General features: G+C 41.7%; 1 protein-coding gene across 2 annotated transcripts in view; it reads right to left on the reverse strand.

Moving 5' to 3' along the window:
- Nucleotides 1-18,177, reverse strand: part of LOC112235558 (egl nine homolog 1) — a 45,313-nt gene that overhangs the window by 24,423 nt on the left and 2,713 nt on the right. The window contains exons 2-3 of one of the 2 annotated variants that reach the window (XM_024404010.2): nucleotides 5,319-5,438; nucleotides 4,864-5,201 (exon numbers count right to left, since the gene is read on the reverse strand). In XM_024404010.2, coding sequence (XP_024259778.1) covers nucleotides 5,154-5,201; nucleotides 5,319-5,438 — 168 coding nt within the window. In that variant the 3' untranslated portion in view covers nucleotides 4,864-5,153. Of the gene's footprint in view, nucleotides 1-4,863; nucleotides 5,202-5,318; nucleotides 5,439-18,177 lie in introns of those variants that run through there. The other variant, XM_024404008.2, reaches the window with a different exon arrangement.

The following is an 18,177-nucleotide window of genomic DNA, read 5'->3' on the forward strand; positions in this document are numbered from 1 at the left end:
GTATTCATTGAAATTCATTTAAAAAAATATATATATCAATAACTCCCAATAGGATTCAATGGAGAAACGGGTGTTTGTGAGTTCGATTCCCCCAGCAGACAAACTTTTTTCCTCCATGAAAATACTATCCACTGCTGCTCCTCAATAGCGCCAGAAGAGTTGTGCTTAGGCTTACATAATGTGAATATTACTGTAGCAACAGGGTTAGGGTCACGGCTTCCTGCGCATCTTTGCTGCAACACTCCTAACTTGGAGAAATACACGTGCAACCATGTTGCTGTGTCTTCCTGTTGGGAGCAGAGAACGTATGTAGCAGCATGCAAATGTGATCCTGCCCACATGAAGGCATTATCATAGAATTATTGATATCAAAAAATGATTTATTGATATCAAAAATAATTGACAAATTATACAAATAATAAAACATTTCATATGAATAATAAAAAATATATATATTGATATTTCATTTTTTTTAAATAAAAAGCAATTTACTAATATAAGAAATTCAATTATTGATATGAAGAAAGACAATTATTGATATAACATTTTTATGTATTTCCATATGGGGGCTCATTTGAGGGGTCTGAGTTCCTTTAGAGTGTTCACACTGCACCAAAAAAATCAAGGGAACCGCACTGAGTTCACAAAAATTGTCTGAAAGGGACCAAGTGTGAGTATCTGCATGGTGTAAATGGCACTAAACACACATACTTTCTAATTCGTCCTGCAGTTTGTTTTATAAAGTCTCTTTATTCATAACTGAAGGCACATCTGGGCTTACCCAGGCCTCCTTTTATAAACTTGATCTGTTAATAATCCTATATTGTAGATGAGTATTTCTTAAAACCTGTTTGTGGAGACCCAAAGGGCTGGACATTTTTGCTTTGGCCTAGCACTACACATGTCATTCCACTAATCAACTCATCCTCTAACCTTTGATTAGTGGATTTGTGTAGTGCTAGGGCAAAAACTCAAATGTGCACCTCTTTGGGTCCCAAGGACCAGTATTAACACTGCTGTAGATGGCACAGACCAAGTCATGGTGTAATCTAACATCCTACTATGTGCTCTGGAATAAACTGAACAAAAATATAATTGCAACAAGTGTTGGTCCCATGTTTCATGAGCAGAAACAAAATATCCCAGACATTTTCCATATGCACAAAAAGCTTATTTCTCTTACATTTTGGCACACATTTGCTTACATCGCTGTTATTAGTGAGCATTTCTAATTTGCCAAGATAATCCACCAACCTGACATGTGTGGCATATTAAGAAGCTGATTAAACAGCATGATCAGGTGTACCTTGTGCTGGGGACAATAAAAGTCCACTCTAAAATGTGTTGTTGTTTTAGAGAATTTGGCAGCACATCCAACCGACCTCAGAACCGCAGACCACGTGTAACCACGCCAGCCCAGGACCCCACATCCGGCTTCATCACTTGCGGGATCGTCTGAGACCAGCCGATGAAACTGTGGATTTGCACAACCGAAGAATTTCTGTCAGAAACCATTTCAATGAAGCTTATCTTTGTGCTTGTCGTCCTCACCAAGGTCTTGCAGTTCGGAAGTTGTAACAGACTTCATGGATGACTACCGGGCAGATGGCAGACAGTGTGTATGGTGTCGTGTGGGCGAGCGGTTTGCAGGCATAAGATCGGGACAACGAAAACAATTGCATTTTATTGATTGCAATTTGAATGCACAGAGATACCGTGACAAGATCCTGAGTCCCATTGTCGTGCCATTCATCCACCGGCATCACCTCATGTTTCAGCACAATAAAGCACCTGCCCCATGTCACAAGGGCCTGCACACAATTCCTGGAAGCTGAAAATGTCCCAGTTTTACATGGCCTGCATACTCACCAGCCATGTCACCCATTGAGCATGTTTGGGATGCTCTAGATCGACGTGTACGACAGTGTGTTCCAGCCAATATCCAGCAACTTCGCACAGCCATTGAAGAAGAGTGGGACAACATTCCACAATCAACAGCCTGATCAACTCTATGCAAAGGAGATGTGTTGCCCTGCATGAGGGAAATGTGATCCACTCCCTTTCTTTTAAGGTATCTGTGACCAACAGATGCCTATCTATATTCCCAGTCATGTGAAATCCATAGATTAGGGCCTAATTTATTTATTTCAATTGACAGATTTCCTTATATGAACTGTAACTCAGTAAAATCTTTGAAATTGTTGCATGTTACGTTTATATTTTTCTTCAGTGTATTAGCAGCTATTAAGACCCACTGGAATTATCTACCTCTTAGTAGAGTTCCTAATGTAGATCATTATAAAACAGGTTGTTTGGATCCTGGATGCTGATTGGTTGATCTGTGGGACAACAACTCTCGCAATATACCATGACGTGTTAATTCCACTGTCCCGCAGCCCAGGCAGGAAATTCATAAACTTAATCTCCCTTGGGAAAAAAATACTATTTGGTTTGCAACAGTTGTCTGCGTCATGTGCAACAATGTATCATTTGATAAATGCGATATCTAGCCCAAGAACGAACGTGAACCTAATCATTTACCATGGAAACCGTAAACACTCAGAATTCGATTCCGTCATTAACCAGTGCAGTGTGGGATATGTATTAATATTTATTAAATCCTTATTTATTGAAGTTCTTGTCTCTCATCATCGAATGCTATCTACATGTCAACGATTTGTTTAGCATAGCAACGTCGAATGAATAGAATTAACGACTGGGCCAAAACATGAGAAAATAACTCACGACCAGTTCTTCCATTCGTGTGCCATCAACGGAAAACGTCACTATTAACATCACCAACTAGCCTATTGGATATTTATTAAATCATTATTTATTGAGGTTCTTGTCTCTCATCATCATTGAATCTCTGCTAACTAGCTACATGCCAATGATTTGTTTAGCATAGCTATGTTGAATGAATATAATTATTTGAATTAAGGACTGGGTAAAAACATGAGAAAATAACTAAAGACCAGCCAGCTAGGGGAGCAATTTCAGAATGCAAAACCAAATGTACTTGTAATGAATATTTTTATAAATATGTTGGCAAACATTTTCTAAAAGCAATAATGCCCACATACCCAGAAATTATCGTGTGACAACTCCCTCCAAGGGCTGTATCCCGGCCCTTGGCTTCACCTAGGGTCTCAGAACAGCCCTTGACGGGAGCTGTCTGACAATAATTCCCGGGTTCTCAGGTATTATTTTTTAAATAATTCCCAACCCCTGATCCCCAACAGCACACATTTTTGTTGTAGCCCTGGACAAACTCACCTAATTCAACTAATTGAGGGCTTGATGATTAGTTGACAAGTTGAATCAGGTGTGCTTGTCCGGGGGGTACTGGATGACTGGATGTTGGAAACACTGATGATGCATCTATTGATAGAACCTCAGCTGCTATCAACTTCTCCAGCATTCCTCAAACCATTCCACGGAGACCTCCAGCCATTCCATTTATGTGATATTCCAGAGCTAGCACACCTGATTTAACTCGTCAACTAATCATCAAGCCCTTGATTAGGTGAATCAGGTGTGCTGGTTTAGGGCTACAACAAAATGTTTTGGGTGTCCGATGGTGAGGCATTTGCAAGTTTACTGTCGTGCTCAGTAGGGTACACCATAGGCAAATTAAACAACAGTAAATTCAAATCTGTGTCCTTATTGGAAAAGTTTAGGTAGTTCCTTGTTTCACTCCGTTTTCTCCTTACTGAACATGACCCAGGTAAAATCTCTAAGTGGTCCTAATTTCATAATTAGCTGCTAATCTTACACCAGGCCTGTAGGGCAGTGAGACTGACAGCTTCTCTTCTGTTGAGTCTTACTAGGACCTTGGCTGCAGCCCTACTATACGACCCCACTAGTGGATTCCAAACTGATAACTCCCTATCCCCTTATTCACGTTCATTCTTTCAGATCTGAGAGGAGGGTCAGCAAAGGCAAAGATCAGGGGAAAAGAGAAGGGAGGGCGCTATCGGATTAGAATTAAGGCCCACAATGTCAGAGTGGGAGTGTGAGAGGAGCTGCCTGCCTGTCATCCCCATTCCAGCATAGTTTCCACCTGCAATCACAATGTTCTAGTGGTAACCCTGGGGTTGGTTCTAGCAGTTACTGCCACTCCCTTTGGTGCATGAATGCCTGTGTGTGCGTGGGATTGTGAGCATTATTTGTGCAATTACATGAAAATGTAATAGCAGTGAGTGCCCACATTAGCTGTAAATTATGCAGACTGTGTCCATTACATGTTTTCCCTCCCAACAGGACTCCATAGTCAGCCGTGCTTCTGCCATCACTTGTCACACTGTAGCATGTATGGTTGCCATATTATAACAGATTCACAAGGTGTTGATGTCCATCAGAGGCTGTCCTTATATGGACACCATACATATGGTATGGAGTCAGTTATCTGACGACTCAAACTGAGTTCTTCCGCTGCTCTATCATTTGCTACACACTTCAGTCAGACTGCCATTGTTAAAGTCGTCTGTGGTGACCTCAAAATGAGGGGTGCTTTCCAAAACAAAGTCATCAGTGATTGGATCATCTCTAACCAATCAGAGTATCAAAGCCAATGATACATTTTCAAAATGACTTCTGGCTCTGGCCCAACCCACTGGTTTCTGGAGCAAGGAGTTTCAGAAGCCAGGCAATGGAGTCATTGTACAGTATGTGTGGGATTCATCCATAGCGTGTCAGTACCTGTTTAGACACCCCCCTTTCCCCTCACTTTATCGATCAACACTTCTCCCCTCCGCATAAACTCATTTAGTGGGCTGGTTGGTGAACTTTGGAATTACATCCAGAAACTGACCTCTGAAGTGTGACTGACATGGAATTTATTTAACTAGGCAGGTCAGTTAAGAACAAATTCTTATTTACAATGACGGCATGGAATTTATTTAACTAGGCAGGTCAGTTAAGAACAAATTATTATTTACAATGATGGCATGGAATTAACAGAGTCAATATACAAAGCCACAGTGTTGTTCCCAGCAGAGAAAACTGGTTGCAACGACGTCATTATGGCATCCTTGATGAATAGGCCTTGTATAGGTCTACTGTTTTTTTTTAAGGAACCAGAAAAATAAGGAACAATATTTTTTTTACTGGTTAGAATTTGACCAAAATATGTAGTCTTTCCCACGCCATCTTCATCTTGTAATGAAAAATGCTTCTTTACCCGGTGAAGTCTCCACAAACTGAGAATCAGTTTACAACCAGAAAAAGGCAAATTTGGGGTTAGTAGCAGAAAACATTTAAAAAATAAACTAAATATTGGACATAAAGTTTGCTTTCAGTTCATTGTATTGACATACCTTAGCCTCCCAGTCTTTATTGAGATAGTAAATACACGTTACACATCTCCCATCGCCGTTAGGGTTATCCACATGACGTACATACCCAGTCCCGTCGCCTGGGTAACAGGCCACCATGGCCTGAAAAAGAACATGAGAAGGACATGTTAGGAGGAAATATTTTGGGTAGCCATTTTGACAGTGTTGTAAAAGTTGTCACAAGATAAAAATGCTTCCCAACAGTAGACATACTTTCAACACCTATTTCTGAGATGTCCATGCAAGTCAGCAATAAATTATACCGGTTGAGGATATCATTGCAGATGCTTGGCTGTTGCTTCCAAATTCATTTTTAAATAAATTTTGTGACAATCATTACAATGCGTTTGACAACAAATGATTAACGCATAGCCAATTGTTTAAAGTGACCCCTTTTAACAGGCTATTCTATGTCACTTCAGAATACTTGCCTCCATGATTAGGCTACACTCTAGTACAGCATATAACAGGACAGCATATTTCCTATTATGAAATTGTCATGTCATTTAAGAAGTCTTGTTGATTCATAATTAATAATACTGCTGTTGAAATTCATATGTGTATAAAAAGTATATACAAAGTTATTCCCGTTCAATGATGCTAACAAAAAAGAGAATCACAAACAAAAAGGGGAGCTTGTTATTCATAATTGCTGATATGTGAAAGACGAGGCAGAGAGGAGATTGACACGCTTGCTGGGCTGATTTGAAAGGAAAGAGGCTAATTGGAGTAGCCGAGTTGTTTTTGCTGTGTCATCGGTCTGGCCTTTACTTCAAGTGTTAGAAAACAATGATTTATTATGTCGGTCTCTGGGTCACACGCACAAGTTGTTACGTAAAAAACCGTGGGTGGGAAGAAAAAAAGCCAGCTGGATTATTTTTATACACAGATACATCCTCTTTATTTATTTATTTTTATAAATGGATACATCCTTTTGGTTCTCGGATATTGCCACGGGACCGGGCCAAAGTGGAGGGACAAACACACACACACACACACACACACACACACACACACACACACACACACACACACACAAACGTGTATTTTGCTCAGTCATTGGAGATGTATAGTACTTTCAAGGACATAGGCTACAATTGAGTAGTCACAAAGTAGTATATTTTGTCAGACTTTATTTGGATAGTCCCATATAGATGATCTACATATCAAAAGAGATGGCACTGTGCTCTGATATTGATTCATTCATTGTTAGGAAAGAGCTTGCAAAAAAGGCATTTCACTGTACTTGTGCATGTGACAATACAACTTGAAACTTGAAAGTACAGATGGTCAAACAAGGCAACAGTAAACATGTCGTCCCCCATGAATGATGCCGCACCCCCCTTGGTTCAATTAGTGTAATTTTGTAAATGACAGATCTCTGTGGCAAGATGCATCATTCACGCACATTTTCATCAAAATCAGTCCAGTGGTGCCTGAGAAATCATGTGTGGCGAACAAACATACTGACGGAAGGGGACTCATTTAATCATGGGGGACAACTATCTGTCGATAAGCAATTGCTTGCTAAGGTTAAGATTAGGGCTAAGGTTACGATTAGGGCTAGGGTTAGTGGATAGTTAGTTGAAATGTTGTTGACAGTTATTGAACTGTCAATTACTGAACATCTACAAATCATATACAAACCACTTATTTTGGACTATCCAAATAAAGTGTTACCATATATATTTCATATCTAATCACAGAAACAGAAGACATTGATGCTACAAATCTGTTACCATTCAATTCCAAAGTATACAAACTGACAACACTCTGAATTTGACCTGCTTTCCAAACAATATCCCTGTCAAGTTCCTATAGCAAGTCCTCTTCAATTATGTTCTACAATAATCATAACTATGCTAAACTAATAACAGAATTCCGATAGGTCCTTAGACTGTCAACAAGGGCCAGAGTGTAATTCACCACCCCACAGGACTGTATGATACTATGACATGAGACTGCTTACACTGCCGTTTTCCCCAGATCGCTGGGCTCTCTCTGTATGTGTTTATTTGTGACCTGGAAGGCCTTCTGATCTCTTTTCCATCTGTGGAGGAGGGAGGAGGACGGAGGGGTGAGATGAGCTGAGGGGAGAGGGGGACGGGAGGCTGTTAACCACCAGGATGTTCTGCACGTCTCACGTTCACGCCGCTCTGCCAGGGTCATTTCCAGATGGTGGAAACCCCCTCGTCTTTTTATTTAAGAGAGGACTGCACGCAAAAGAAAGGAAATCAAAGGGAGGAAAGGGCGTCGGAGGTCACGAAATCGGTCACCGGCGCTCTGCGTCAGGCCTTGAGTCTAACTGGTATAGGCAGTGGTGACCATAGGTGCTGTGCAAGAGCGATTTCCATCGAGAGAGGGCATGTGAATGGAGAGAAGGGCGGGTGAGGGGGTTGGCAGCCATACCGCCTTCATACAGACAGTGCCCATACTAAACCTGGGGTTGCAAAATTCTGGAAACTTTCAATAACTTCCCTGGTTTTCTAGAAATCCTGTTTGGAGGATTACGGATTTTCTGCTTATTCGCTCCTGAATCTGGGAATCCTCCAACTGAGATTTTGGGAAAACCAGAGAATTGATTCAAAGTTCCAAGAATGTTGCAACCCTACACATACCTTATTATGATACAACATCAGTCTACAAAATACAAGAAACATCTTATACTGTAAGCACTTAATATGCATAACAAGAGTGTTATGGGGGTTGAGAGTCATTTGGTAACTGTGACCTGAAATTTCTGCTCGTTACTTTATTTTCCAGATGTTTAATGAACGCTTTATGTTAACAAAGTTGGTGATCAGTTACATTGTCTTCCGCACTGCTGAAAGCAGACGTGACAAAGCCAATGTATGCGTTATAGAATAGAAATGTATTGGAGCGAGGTACTCGCTTACTGTAGGCACAATGCATAAATGGGTCACAGCTCTAAACTGTATAAGGCCACATAAATGGAATAGGTTATATTGCACTTGTAGGCATTGCGCACAATACACTTCAACACTCCAGTCTTGCACACTTGGAGTGAGTGTGTCTGTATCTGAGTGTAAATGTCTGAGTATTCCTGTGTTTGTGTGTCTGAAGGTGAGGGTGTCTGTGCATATTTCAGTCTTTCTGTGTAATTGCATGGTTTGAAAATGAGTGTGTGTCTGTGTGAATGCACCTCAGTGAGTGTGTCAGTGTGTGTGTGAGAATGGTCTGCTGCTCTCTCATCCTGCTCGATCTCTCACACGCGCCACCTCCAGAGTAGGGTTGGGTAGTATCCAGATTTTCATATCGTGATACCATCCTTCTCTCATTCCGGGATATTACCGGCATAGCACACAAGCGGGAGCTAAAAACGCAAGAAAAGCTAATTGGCCTTCTATTACCGGAATGCTAACAACATTAGCACAAAATAAAAATCAAAGACACTGCTAACTGCTAATGAGTGAAAAACAAACAAACAAATTGCAAAGGGAAATCGAGCTCATAAAGTTACCGAAAGTCAAGAGAAATTGAGAAATTGTGTAATAAGAGAAATAAGAGAAATTGTGCAAATGAACAAAGTTGTGATGCATGCTTTTCTGAAGGAAGAGCAGCATGTGAACACTGGGCAGATGGGAGAAAAACGGAGGAGGGAAAAAAATGCTAATAGGAAGCACAGGGGAAGAAATGTAGCTGTGCAAATAACTCATCCAGAGTTTGACTTCCGGCAGAAAGGCATTATAAGATATCTAGTGAATTACATGCAAGCGTAACTTCATCACCTCATGTGCGCCGCACAACTGAGACTCGCCGATATACATAGAACGCTATGGACTCACCAGCTCCTGCTGTGCTATTTAAAAATAAACACACGCCCGGCTCATCTGTTCTGGGGAAATATGGTAAGCTTCATAATGTGACAGGTAAAATGAAGAACTCAATCTGCTTTATCTCCTAACATATAACACAAGTTGACTGCAGGGAGGTACAAATATTCACATTTATTGAAAACTTAATAGAAATTGTTGACAGTATTGAAAAACCATCCTGTGGCTTTGTCCAATACCCCGGGTATACCACAGGAGGTTGGTGGCACATTAATTGGGGAGGACTGGCTTGTGTTAATGGCTGGAGCGGAATTAGTGGAATTATAGCTGTTCTGTAACGACAGACGCTGGGTGACGAGATGCAAGTACAGGGTGTGGATTTAATAATAAATTGACATGAAACAAAACAAGAACAGCATCTGGACAGGAGAAACATTAACATCAATGCTGACTCGGGAATGAAACTGAGGAAGTGACAAATATAGGGGAGGTAAATGACGTGATGGAGTCCAGGTGAGTCCCATAATTAAGCGCAGGAGAGCGTAACGATTGTGGCAAGTGTGCGTAATGAGTGAACTGGTGACCTCGAGCACTGGAGAGGGGTAGCTGGAGCAGACGTGGCAGTACCCCGTCCTCTAGGGGTGACACCTGGCGTCCTACCTGAGCGAGCCTGACGGGCCGGCCGAGGTGTGGGAGCCCGACGAGCCGGCCGAGGCTTGCGAAACTCTCAAGCCAGCTGAGGCATCCCCGATTGTGTCAGAAGTGCACCCGGACCCAATGTCACCAACAATAAATAAATAAATAACAAAAAAACACTGCTTCCAATTGGTGAGTCAGGATTCTGTAACGGTTCTGTAAGAACAGACGCCGGGCGCAAATTGAAAGTACAGGGTGTGGATTTAATAATAAATAGACATGAAACAAAACAAAACCAGCGTCTGGACAGGAGAAACATAACATCAATGCTGACTTGGTAAATGACGTGATAGAGTCCAGGTGAGTCCCATAATTAAGCGCAGGTGCGCGTAATGATGGTGGCAGGTGTACGTAATGATGAGTGAACTGGTGACCTCGAGCACCGGAGAGGGGGAGCGGGAGCAGACGTGACAGGAATGGTATCAAATACATCAAACACATTCTTTCCATGTGTTTGATGCCATTCCATTTGTTGCGTTCCAGCCATTATTATGAGCCGTCCTCCCTTCAGCAGCCTCCACTGCAGTATACGGTATAAACAGTATACTGCCCAAGTTACTCCAGGGTGAAGAGTTGCTGAACTGATCTAAACTCGGCGGTGGCTGTGTCGGCAGCTGGAGCCCATCCAGACAGGATTTATTTTAATGATCGCGCTACGTGCAGTGCGTGAGGCTACCTGTCTGTCTTCTAGCTGGCTGCTGTTCCTCTAGCGGGGAGTGGGGACCTGCCCTGGCACTAGAAGAGCATCCAGGCCAGGCTCAACCGGTGTTGGAGTAAACACATTTGTTATGGTCAAAGGGAGGGAGGTTAGCGAGCCAATTGAGGATTGAGACGGGTCATGCACAACCCCCGCAGTGTGCAGTTTACGTTTAATGAGTTACTGTATGACACAGACACTTAGTGTTGTTTGAGATGGAGGACCTGAACTGTTTTATGCCTTAAGCTAGATTTACTTAAAGCAGCTGTTTTAAAAAGCAACTGTTTTCACTCTTTCAATGCAACTTCACTTATAACAGGAAGCAACTCATCCATGTTTGAAATTGCATGCAATATCCAATTCAACCATAGTCAATAAATATGCTCTTCTTTACGGCAGTGTTCTACAATTTAGGTCCTGGGGACCACCAAGGGTGTGGACATTTAAGTTCTATCCCAGAGCTAAACACACCACATTAAAACTTATCAGGGGCGTGAATGTGCAAAAGCTGTGGGTCCCCAAGATCACGACAGAAGAGCATTGCACTACTGTAAGAATTTGCTACAACAAGTCATGCCATCATATCAAAGCTTTCTGTGCAGCTGGAGACGAAAGTCGGTAGCCAACCATTGGTAAAGCAACGTTATTTCAGAAGCACATGAGAACCCATTTGGACCAGGATTCATTTGGTTTTCAGATACGAACTGCAGCACAGATAAGGAGTTCAAGCACTCAAGGATCCAAAAAAAAGGACGTTGCTATGATGTGAACATTTCTTAAATAACCTCTCAAACAGAGTAACATGAAACTCTTATTTCCTGTCAGTTTCAGACTGTATTGAGGGGGACTTTCCACAGGGAGTCTACAGTGCCACTGTGAGTTCTGGGCGACTGGAGCAGCCTTGGTCTTCTGAATTAAAACAACGGGGCAAAACCGTCTCTCCTTAGTCTGTGCATCTCCACCTTAGAATGTAAAGAGAGGCATTGGGCATTTCCTAGAGCTCCAGCACCGACCCACCACTAGGGAGGAAGTATAGGCTGACAGACCCAGAGACACCAGGGTCGTGCTCATTAGGGCACGCAACGGAAAACAATTTTTGCCACGAAAAATTTAAATGTGTGTTTCTTATTGGACGCTGACCCTGTTCTCAGCCTGTTCTCAGCCTGTTTTGTTTACATTCCCTAAATTGCTGTTTTAGCACGCATTAGCCTTTATCTCCTTAGCCTGTGAGGGTCAACCCGTTGCATCGCTGCCTGTCCAAACAAGCCCCTAAATTAATCAATAGCGCTTCTTAGACAGGAGAAAAATGTCGAGAAAACTGCCAGGACTGGTTCAAACAACCCTAACGCAGCCTGTAACTCACCAAGGGCGTTTTGAATTTTATATGAGGCCTGAGTTAACCAGTATAGACAACCAGTAGGAATTATGCCATAAGTTTCCCATTACCACGTGTGGACCACTGCATTTTGTAGGTCCCCATAAGTAAGATTCTTTAGGAAGCACAGGTGGATCCAACATTTAGGCAATGGGCCATGTTAAGGGGAAAGGGATAGTGTACAATTATTTGCCTAGTAACTTGAACATTTTCTCATTGTCTAGTAGGTGCTAACATGCTATTGTGCTAATGGTCAGAGAAACCAGCATGGCCCTGCTGCCTGTATCAGTGTCTGCAGGAAGTACTGCTTCGGCGCTTCTGGAAACATCCTGTTGTAGTGCACGGCCACAGATGACACAGGGACCAGCTGCATCGAACTGTTGCCAATTTCCTTAAATGTGTACAAAAGTGTATCTGGTGTTGTGCATTTTCCAAATATCGCCTAGTATCTTCCATTTGTTCCCAACGGAATAAGTCTATCAATTGCAGTTGACATGTCCTTTGAACTGTCAAACAGAAAAGTACACAGGAAAATCTCCTAAGCAATTTTAACACCCACAGTGTTCAAATAAACACTTTCAACATGTACATATAATTATCCAGAAAAGCATTAAATTAAAACTTTGAAAAGTGTTGATAAATGAACACATTTTAAAAGTCACAGTCCATCAATCAAGAACTTTAGCGTGTTAGGCTCCAAACACTTTGGGTGATAATGTATATTTCAAAATAGTGACAAGAGACAACACATAGAGATGTGCAATATTTGGGGGCAAATAAGTCAATTTTTAAATTGTTAGCTGATACAGCAGGTCCCAGGACCGCTGGAAAACAATCAATAAGGAAACAATCATGTTTTTTTTTGTTTTTTGTTAGCTGATACGACAGGGGAGTCTGAATACTCGCCGCACAATATCATGGTCAGTCTGTTTATTTTCCTACTGTTTAGGCCTAACACCCAAAAAATGTTCAAATGAAACCTTCAGGCCTGGACACTACTCTGCTTCTCACAAACTAATGACTGAGGCAAAGGTCCAATTATTATAGAAAATAAACAAGCTTACAGGGCGGATTACTTCCTATCAAATTTCTCTTGAAAACGCTATCTGTACTCTAGGTAGAGGATTGTTTTCCTTTAAGATCATACCATAGTGTTATTTCCAGTGTAGTATTGCCGTAATTTCATATTACTTTGAGATCTTGACACCAGATACCAATTCTAGTAACCACAAAAGCCAGGCTTTGCTTGTAGTGAAATGTTGTGTATGCATTCCCCACGTCAACAACAGAACCAATCATTATAGATAGAAGATACATCACATCAAGACACAGAGCATGTTAGGGTTCCAAAAGCAACATTCTCAGAGTAGTTTAGACGTTTTTGGTTTGGTTAGACACTCGGATATAAAGTTCACAGACCTTGAATCTGGGGCTTGCGTGACAAGAAAGCAGAGCTGCACTGTTTTCCACAAAGTTGAGCTTCATGCGTGCGTCTGTCTGTGTGTAGGGCCTGATAAGGGAAGCCCTCCAATCTACAGTCCAAACAGTCACGGATCTATCAGGGGTCGTCCTTCTTCACAGCTGTGACAAAACAAGTCACCTTGCTAGCCAACAGTGTGGAGAGAACTACAGCAGCTCGAAGGGTTCAGAGACACATACCCAAACAAAACCCATCAGTAGCTGACACATCAGTGTATTTTTTTCTCTATTGGTCAAACAACTTAAAGAGGCTATATGTAGCATCTGCCCGGAGGTGCTCTTGAGCCAAAGGAAGTACCCTAAATGGACAGAAATAACCCATTGTCCAGAAATGACCTCATTGGACAGTGGCACATCACAACAATGACAAAAAGCATACATTGTTTCCCTAATACTATTAAATGGATGTGTGATTTCATAAAACAGGAAATGAATGTATTAACGTATAATATGCATATGAAACATGCAGACAACATCCAAGCCAAAATTTGACTTAAACGATGACAAAACTAAACTTCCATAGTTTATCTTTAAGGCAATTGTCCTCTAAAACAAAACACAACCTTTTTGAGGCATGGGCACAAAGCTGACGGTAAAAAGGGGCGTTCCTCGCATGCAGGAAATGTGAAGGTCGTCCTGGCGATGGATGACTCAAATACAGCCTATCAGTAGCATTGGGTGCAGCCTGCCAGGAAGTCCCTGTTTAAAGAAATTGACTCTAGTTTTTATATCAGAGAGTTCAGAACAATAGAGAGAGAAGATACACAGCAGTTTGGCTGTGGGCCTGGGGACTGCAATGAACCCCTGGCGAGAACCTATAAGGGCCACAACAGATGCATACCTTAGTGAATTAGTCCTCCCGAGGGGGACAGATTGTGGAATGAAGTAGAGTTTGGCAGTAGAGTACCATTAATTAACAGCTGGTGAGAGAGGCACAAGGGGCAGCAATGCAACTCAATCGAAGGTATTCGAATGGCTTTGCATTTAGTTATTTTCCATTGTTTTGTAAAAAATTGCATCACCTGTCAACTGGTTAACAGTACACACCAACTCTGTATATAGAATGGTTAAGACTTCAAAGTTTGCCAAGAGATTAGACTTAATGAGTGCATACTAGCAGCGTGGTTCAACTGGTGTGTGTGGATAGACTGGAGGAATAACACAGTACTGTATTATAACCCTAGAACAGTTCTGTCTGGTGGAGGGGTGAAGACTGATCTCGCACACCAGTATAGGTTGCGTTCCTGCCTGGCTAGATGTGTACCAATGGTTGTGTGCCACATCATTAACTGTGCAGTCGGGCATCAGATGGCTATATCATATGATGTGGTTAGCTTATATGTTAAATACATATCCAAGCGTAGTAAGGTCTGGCATGTAATGAAGCAATAAAGTCAGGCAGGAACTCAATCATAAAGTAGGGGAAGCATCGGAACCAACGATCAGTCCAACACCGTCTGTGGTCGACCATTGCTCACAGGTGTGTGCCACACCCTCGCCGTTAGTTGGATGTGAGCGATTGGCCGTCATTCCCAAATTCATGTATAATCTTGTTCAGGGCGGATAAAGGGTAAAGAATAGTCAGTGTCCAGCCAACGCTGAATCCTTTCTGTTTTAGGCTTAACACTTTTGACTGCCCCCTACGTTCTTGACTTTCCCTAAATAAGTGTTAGAATGGTTATCCCCCGTTGCCCCTGCTTCTCCCGACAGTTGAAAGGGGGGGGGGGATACCTAGTCAGTTGTACAACTGAATGCCTTCAACTGAAATGTGTCTTCCGCATTTAAACCAACTCCTCTGAATCAGAGAGGTGCAGCGGATTACCTTAATCAACATCCACATCTTCGGCGCCCGGGGAACAGCCTTGCTCAGGGGCAGAACGACAGATGTTTACCTTGTCATACCTTTCGGTTACTGGCACAACGCTCTAACTACTAGGCTACCTGCCATGCCCATCACCCCAATAATTGACTCGAAACTAAGCCTGAACTATACCGAAACTGATTTCACACATATAACAACAGATGAAATAAATGAAGTAAAGTACAATGGGGGAAAAGGGGGTAAATGGGTTGATGAGCGAGGGAAAGCGAACAATGTATAATTATGTAATCACCAACTGTGAATAAAGAACAGGACGGGCCATTGTATTGATCTGTTCTAATTATAATCTACAAAATGGTATGTACCCTATATCTGGGTTGGCAAGGGGAGAAATGTCACCATGGACAATTTCTTCATTCCACTGTCAATGGCAGTGTTTTTATACACTTTTGCAAATGTAAAAAATTAAAAACCTGAAAAATCACATTTACATAAGTATTCAGACCCTTTCCTCAGTACTTAGTTGAAGTACCTTTGGCAGCGATTACAGCCTCAAGTCTTCTTGGGTATGACACTACAAGCTTGGCACACCTGTATTTGGGGAGTTTCTCACATTCTTCTCTGCAGCTCTGTCAGGTTGGATGGGGAGCGTCGCTGCACAGCTATTTTTAGGTTCTGGCTGGGGCACTCAAGAACATTCAGAGACTTGTGCTGAAGCCACTTGTGCATTGTCTCGTGCATTGTCTTGGCGGTCATTGTCCTGTTGGAAGTTGAACCTTCGCCCAGGCTGAGGTTCTGAGCGCTCTGGAGCAGGTTTGCATCAAGGATCTCTCTGTACTTTGCTCCGTTCATCTTTCCCTCTATCCTGACTAGCCTCCCAGTCCCTGCCGCTGAAAAACATACCCACAGCATGATGTTGTCACCACCATGCTTCACCGTAGAAATGGTGCCAGCTTTCCTCCAGACGTGACGCTTGGCATTAAGGTCAAAGAGTTCAATCTTGGTTTCATCTGACCATAAAATCTTGTTTCTCATAATCTGAGAGTCCTTTAGGTGCCTTTTGGCAAATTCCTTTTACTGAGAAGTGGCTTCCGTCTAGCCACTCTGCCATAAAGGCCTGATTGGTGGAGTGCTGCAGAGATTGTTGTCCTTCTGGAAGGTTCATCTCCACAGAGGAACTCTGAGCTCTGTCAGAGTGAACATCGGGTTCTTGGCCACCTCCCTAACCAAGGACGTTCTCCTCCGATTGCTCAGTTTGGCTGGGCGGCCAGCTCTAGGAAGAATCTTGGTGGATTCAAAACTTCTTCCATTTAAGAATGATGGAGGTCACTGTGTTCTTGGGGACCTTTAATGATGCAGACATTTTTTGGTACCTTTCCCCAGATCTGCGCCTCAACACAATGCTGTCTCGGAGCTCACAGCAAAGGGTCTGAATACTTACTAAAATAAGGTATCAGTAACATAAACTAATGGAAATGCTGTAGTGTTTTTGAAATAAAATAACAATTGTATTCTAATGTTACCCAAGGCCTTCATAAACACAATCACATTATAATTTTTGCCATATCATATATGAAATGTATGAATTACACTGTTAGAGTGTTGCAGACAGAATCACTCCTCATTCGCTTGAACGGGGTTCCTCGAGGCCCAGCGGTTCTAGTGTTAAGAGGGAGAGGATGTTGTGTGGGAGTGTGGCACATTGGTAGTGCTGTAGTCCCCCAAGCACATATGGCCAATAATTGCATGAAATCAAATCCTGCCGCCACTTTCCTCATGAATAAACTGAAAAACATACGTTAGGACGACAGAGCTCCATTGTCCTTACAAAGAAAAAGGAGGTAGTGATGGAGGGAAAGAGAATCTGGACTCTTTAGTGATAGGGAATACCCCATTCTCTCTGTTTTTTTGTCATAAGACTCAAATATCCTAGCATATGGAAAGTAGCATATTGTAGTAATAGTTTAAGTCTTAATAAATGTATGTAATATTAAATGAATTAAACAATTTAATAATCAAGTAATTTTGTTGATTTTGTTTTGTTTCAAGCAGTGGTGTAAAGTACTTAAGTAAAAAATACTTTAATACTTTATATATTTTTTGCAGTGTAAATAGTAAAGTAAACGCAACATGTAAAGTGTTGATCCCATGTTTCATGAGCTGAAATAAAACATTCCAGAGATGTTCCATACGCGCAAAAAGTGTATTTCTCTCAAATGTTGTGCACAAATTTAGTTCACATCCCTGTTAGTGAGCATTTCTCCTTTGCCAAAATAATCCTATGCCCTCCCAGGCCCACCCATGACTGTACCCCTGCCCAGTCATGTGAAATCCATAGATTAGGGCCTAATGAATTTATTTAAATTGACTGATTTCCTTATATGAACTGTAACTCAGTAAAATCTTTGAAATTGTTGCATGTTGCATTTATATTTTTTGGTCAGTAAATATTTGACAACTTTTACTTCAGTACATTCCTAAAGAAAATAATGTACTTTTTACTCCATACATTTTCCCTGGTCATCCCTACTGCCCCTGATCTGGCGGACTCACTAAACACAGATGCTTTGTTTGTAAAGAATGTCTGAGTGTTGGGAGTGTGCCCCTTGCTATCCCTAAATAAAATAAATAAAACATTGACAATTGTGCTGTCTGGATTGCTCAATATAAGGAATTTTAAATAATTTACACTTTTACTTTTGATAATTAAGTACATTTTAGCAATTACATTTACTTTTGATACTTAAGTATATTTAAAACGTTGTAATTTACTGGGTGACTTTCACTTTTACTTGTGTCATTTTCTATTAAGGTACCTTTACTTTTAGTCAAGTATGACAATTGAGTACTTTTTCCACCACTGGAATGCAATATGCACTATTCAATTATTATTTCCCCCCATTAAATGACTGTTATTTGACTGACAGACGCAGGGACCTGACTGGGTACCAGCTGGAGAAAGGGGGGACTTGTGAGCT

The sequence above is a fragment of the Oncorhynchus tshawytscha genome, linkage group LG32 (assembly GCF_018296145.1).
Source record: "Oncorhynchus tshawytscha isolate Ot180627B linkage group LG32, Otsh_v2.0, whole genome shotgun sequence".
Taxonomy (NCBI): domain Eukaryota; kingdom Metazoa; phylum Chordata; class Actinopteri; order Salmoniformes; family Salmonidae; genus Oncorhynchus; species Oncorhynchus tshawytscha.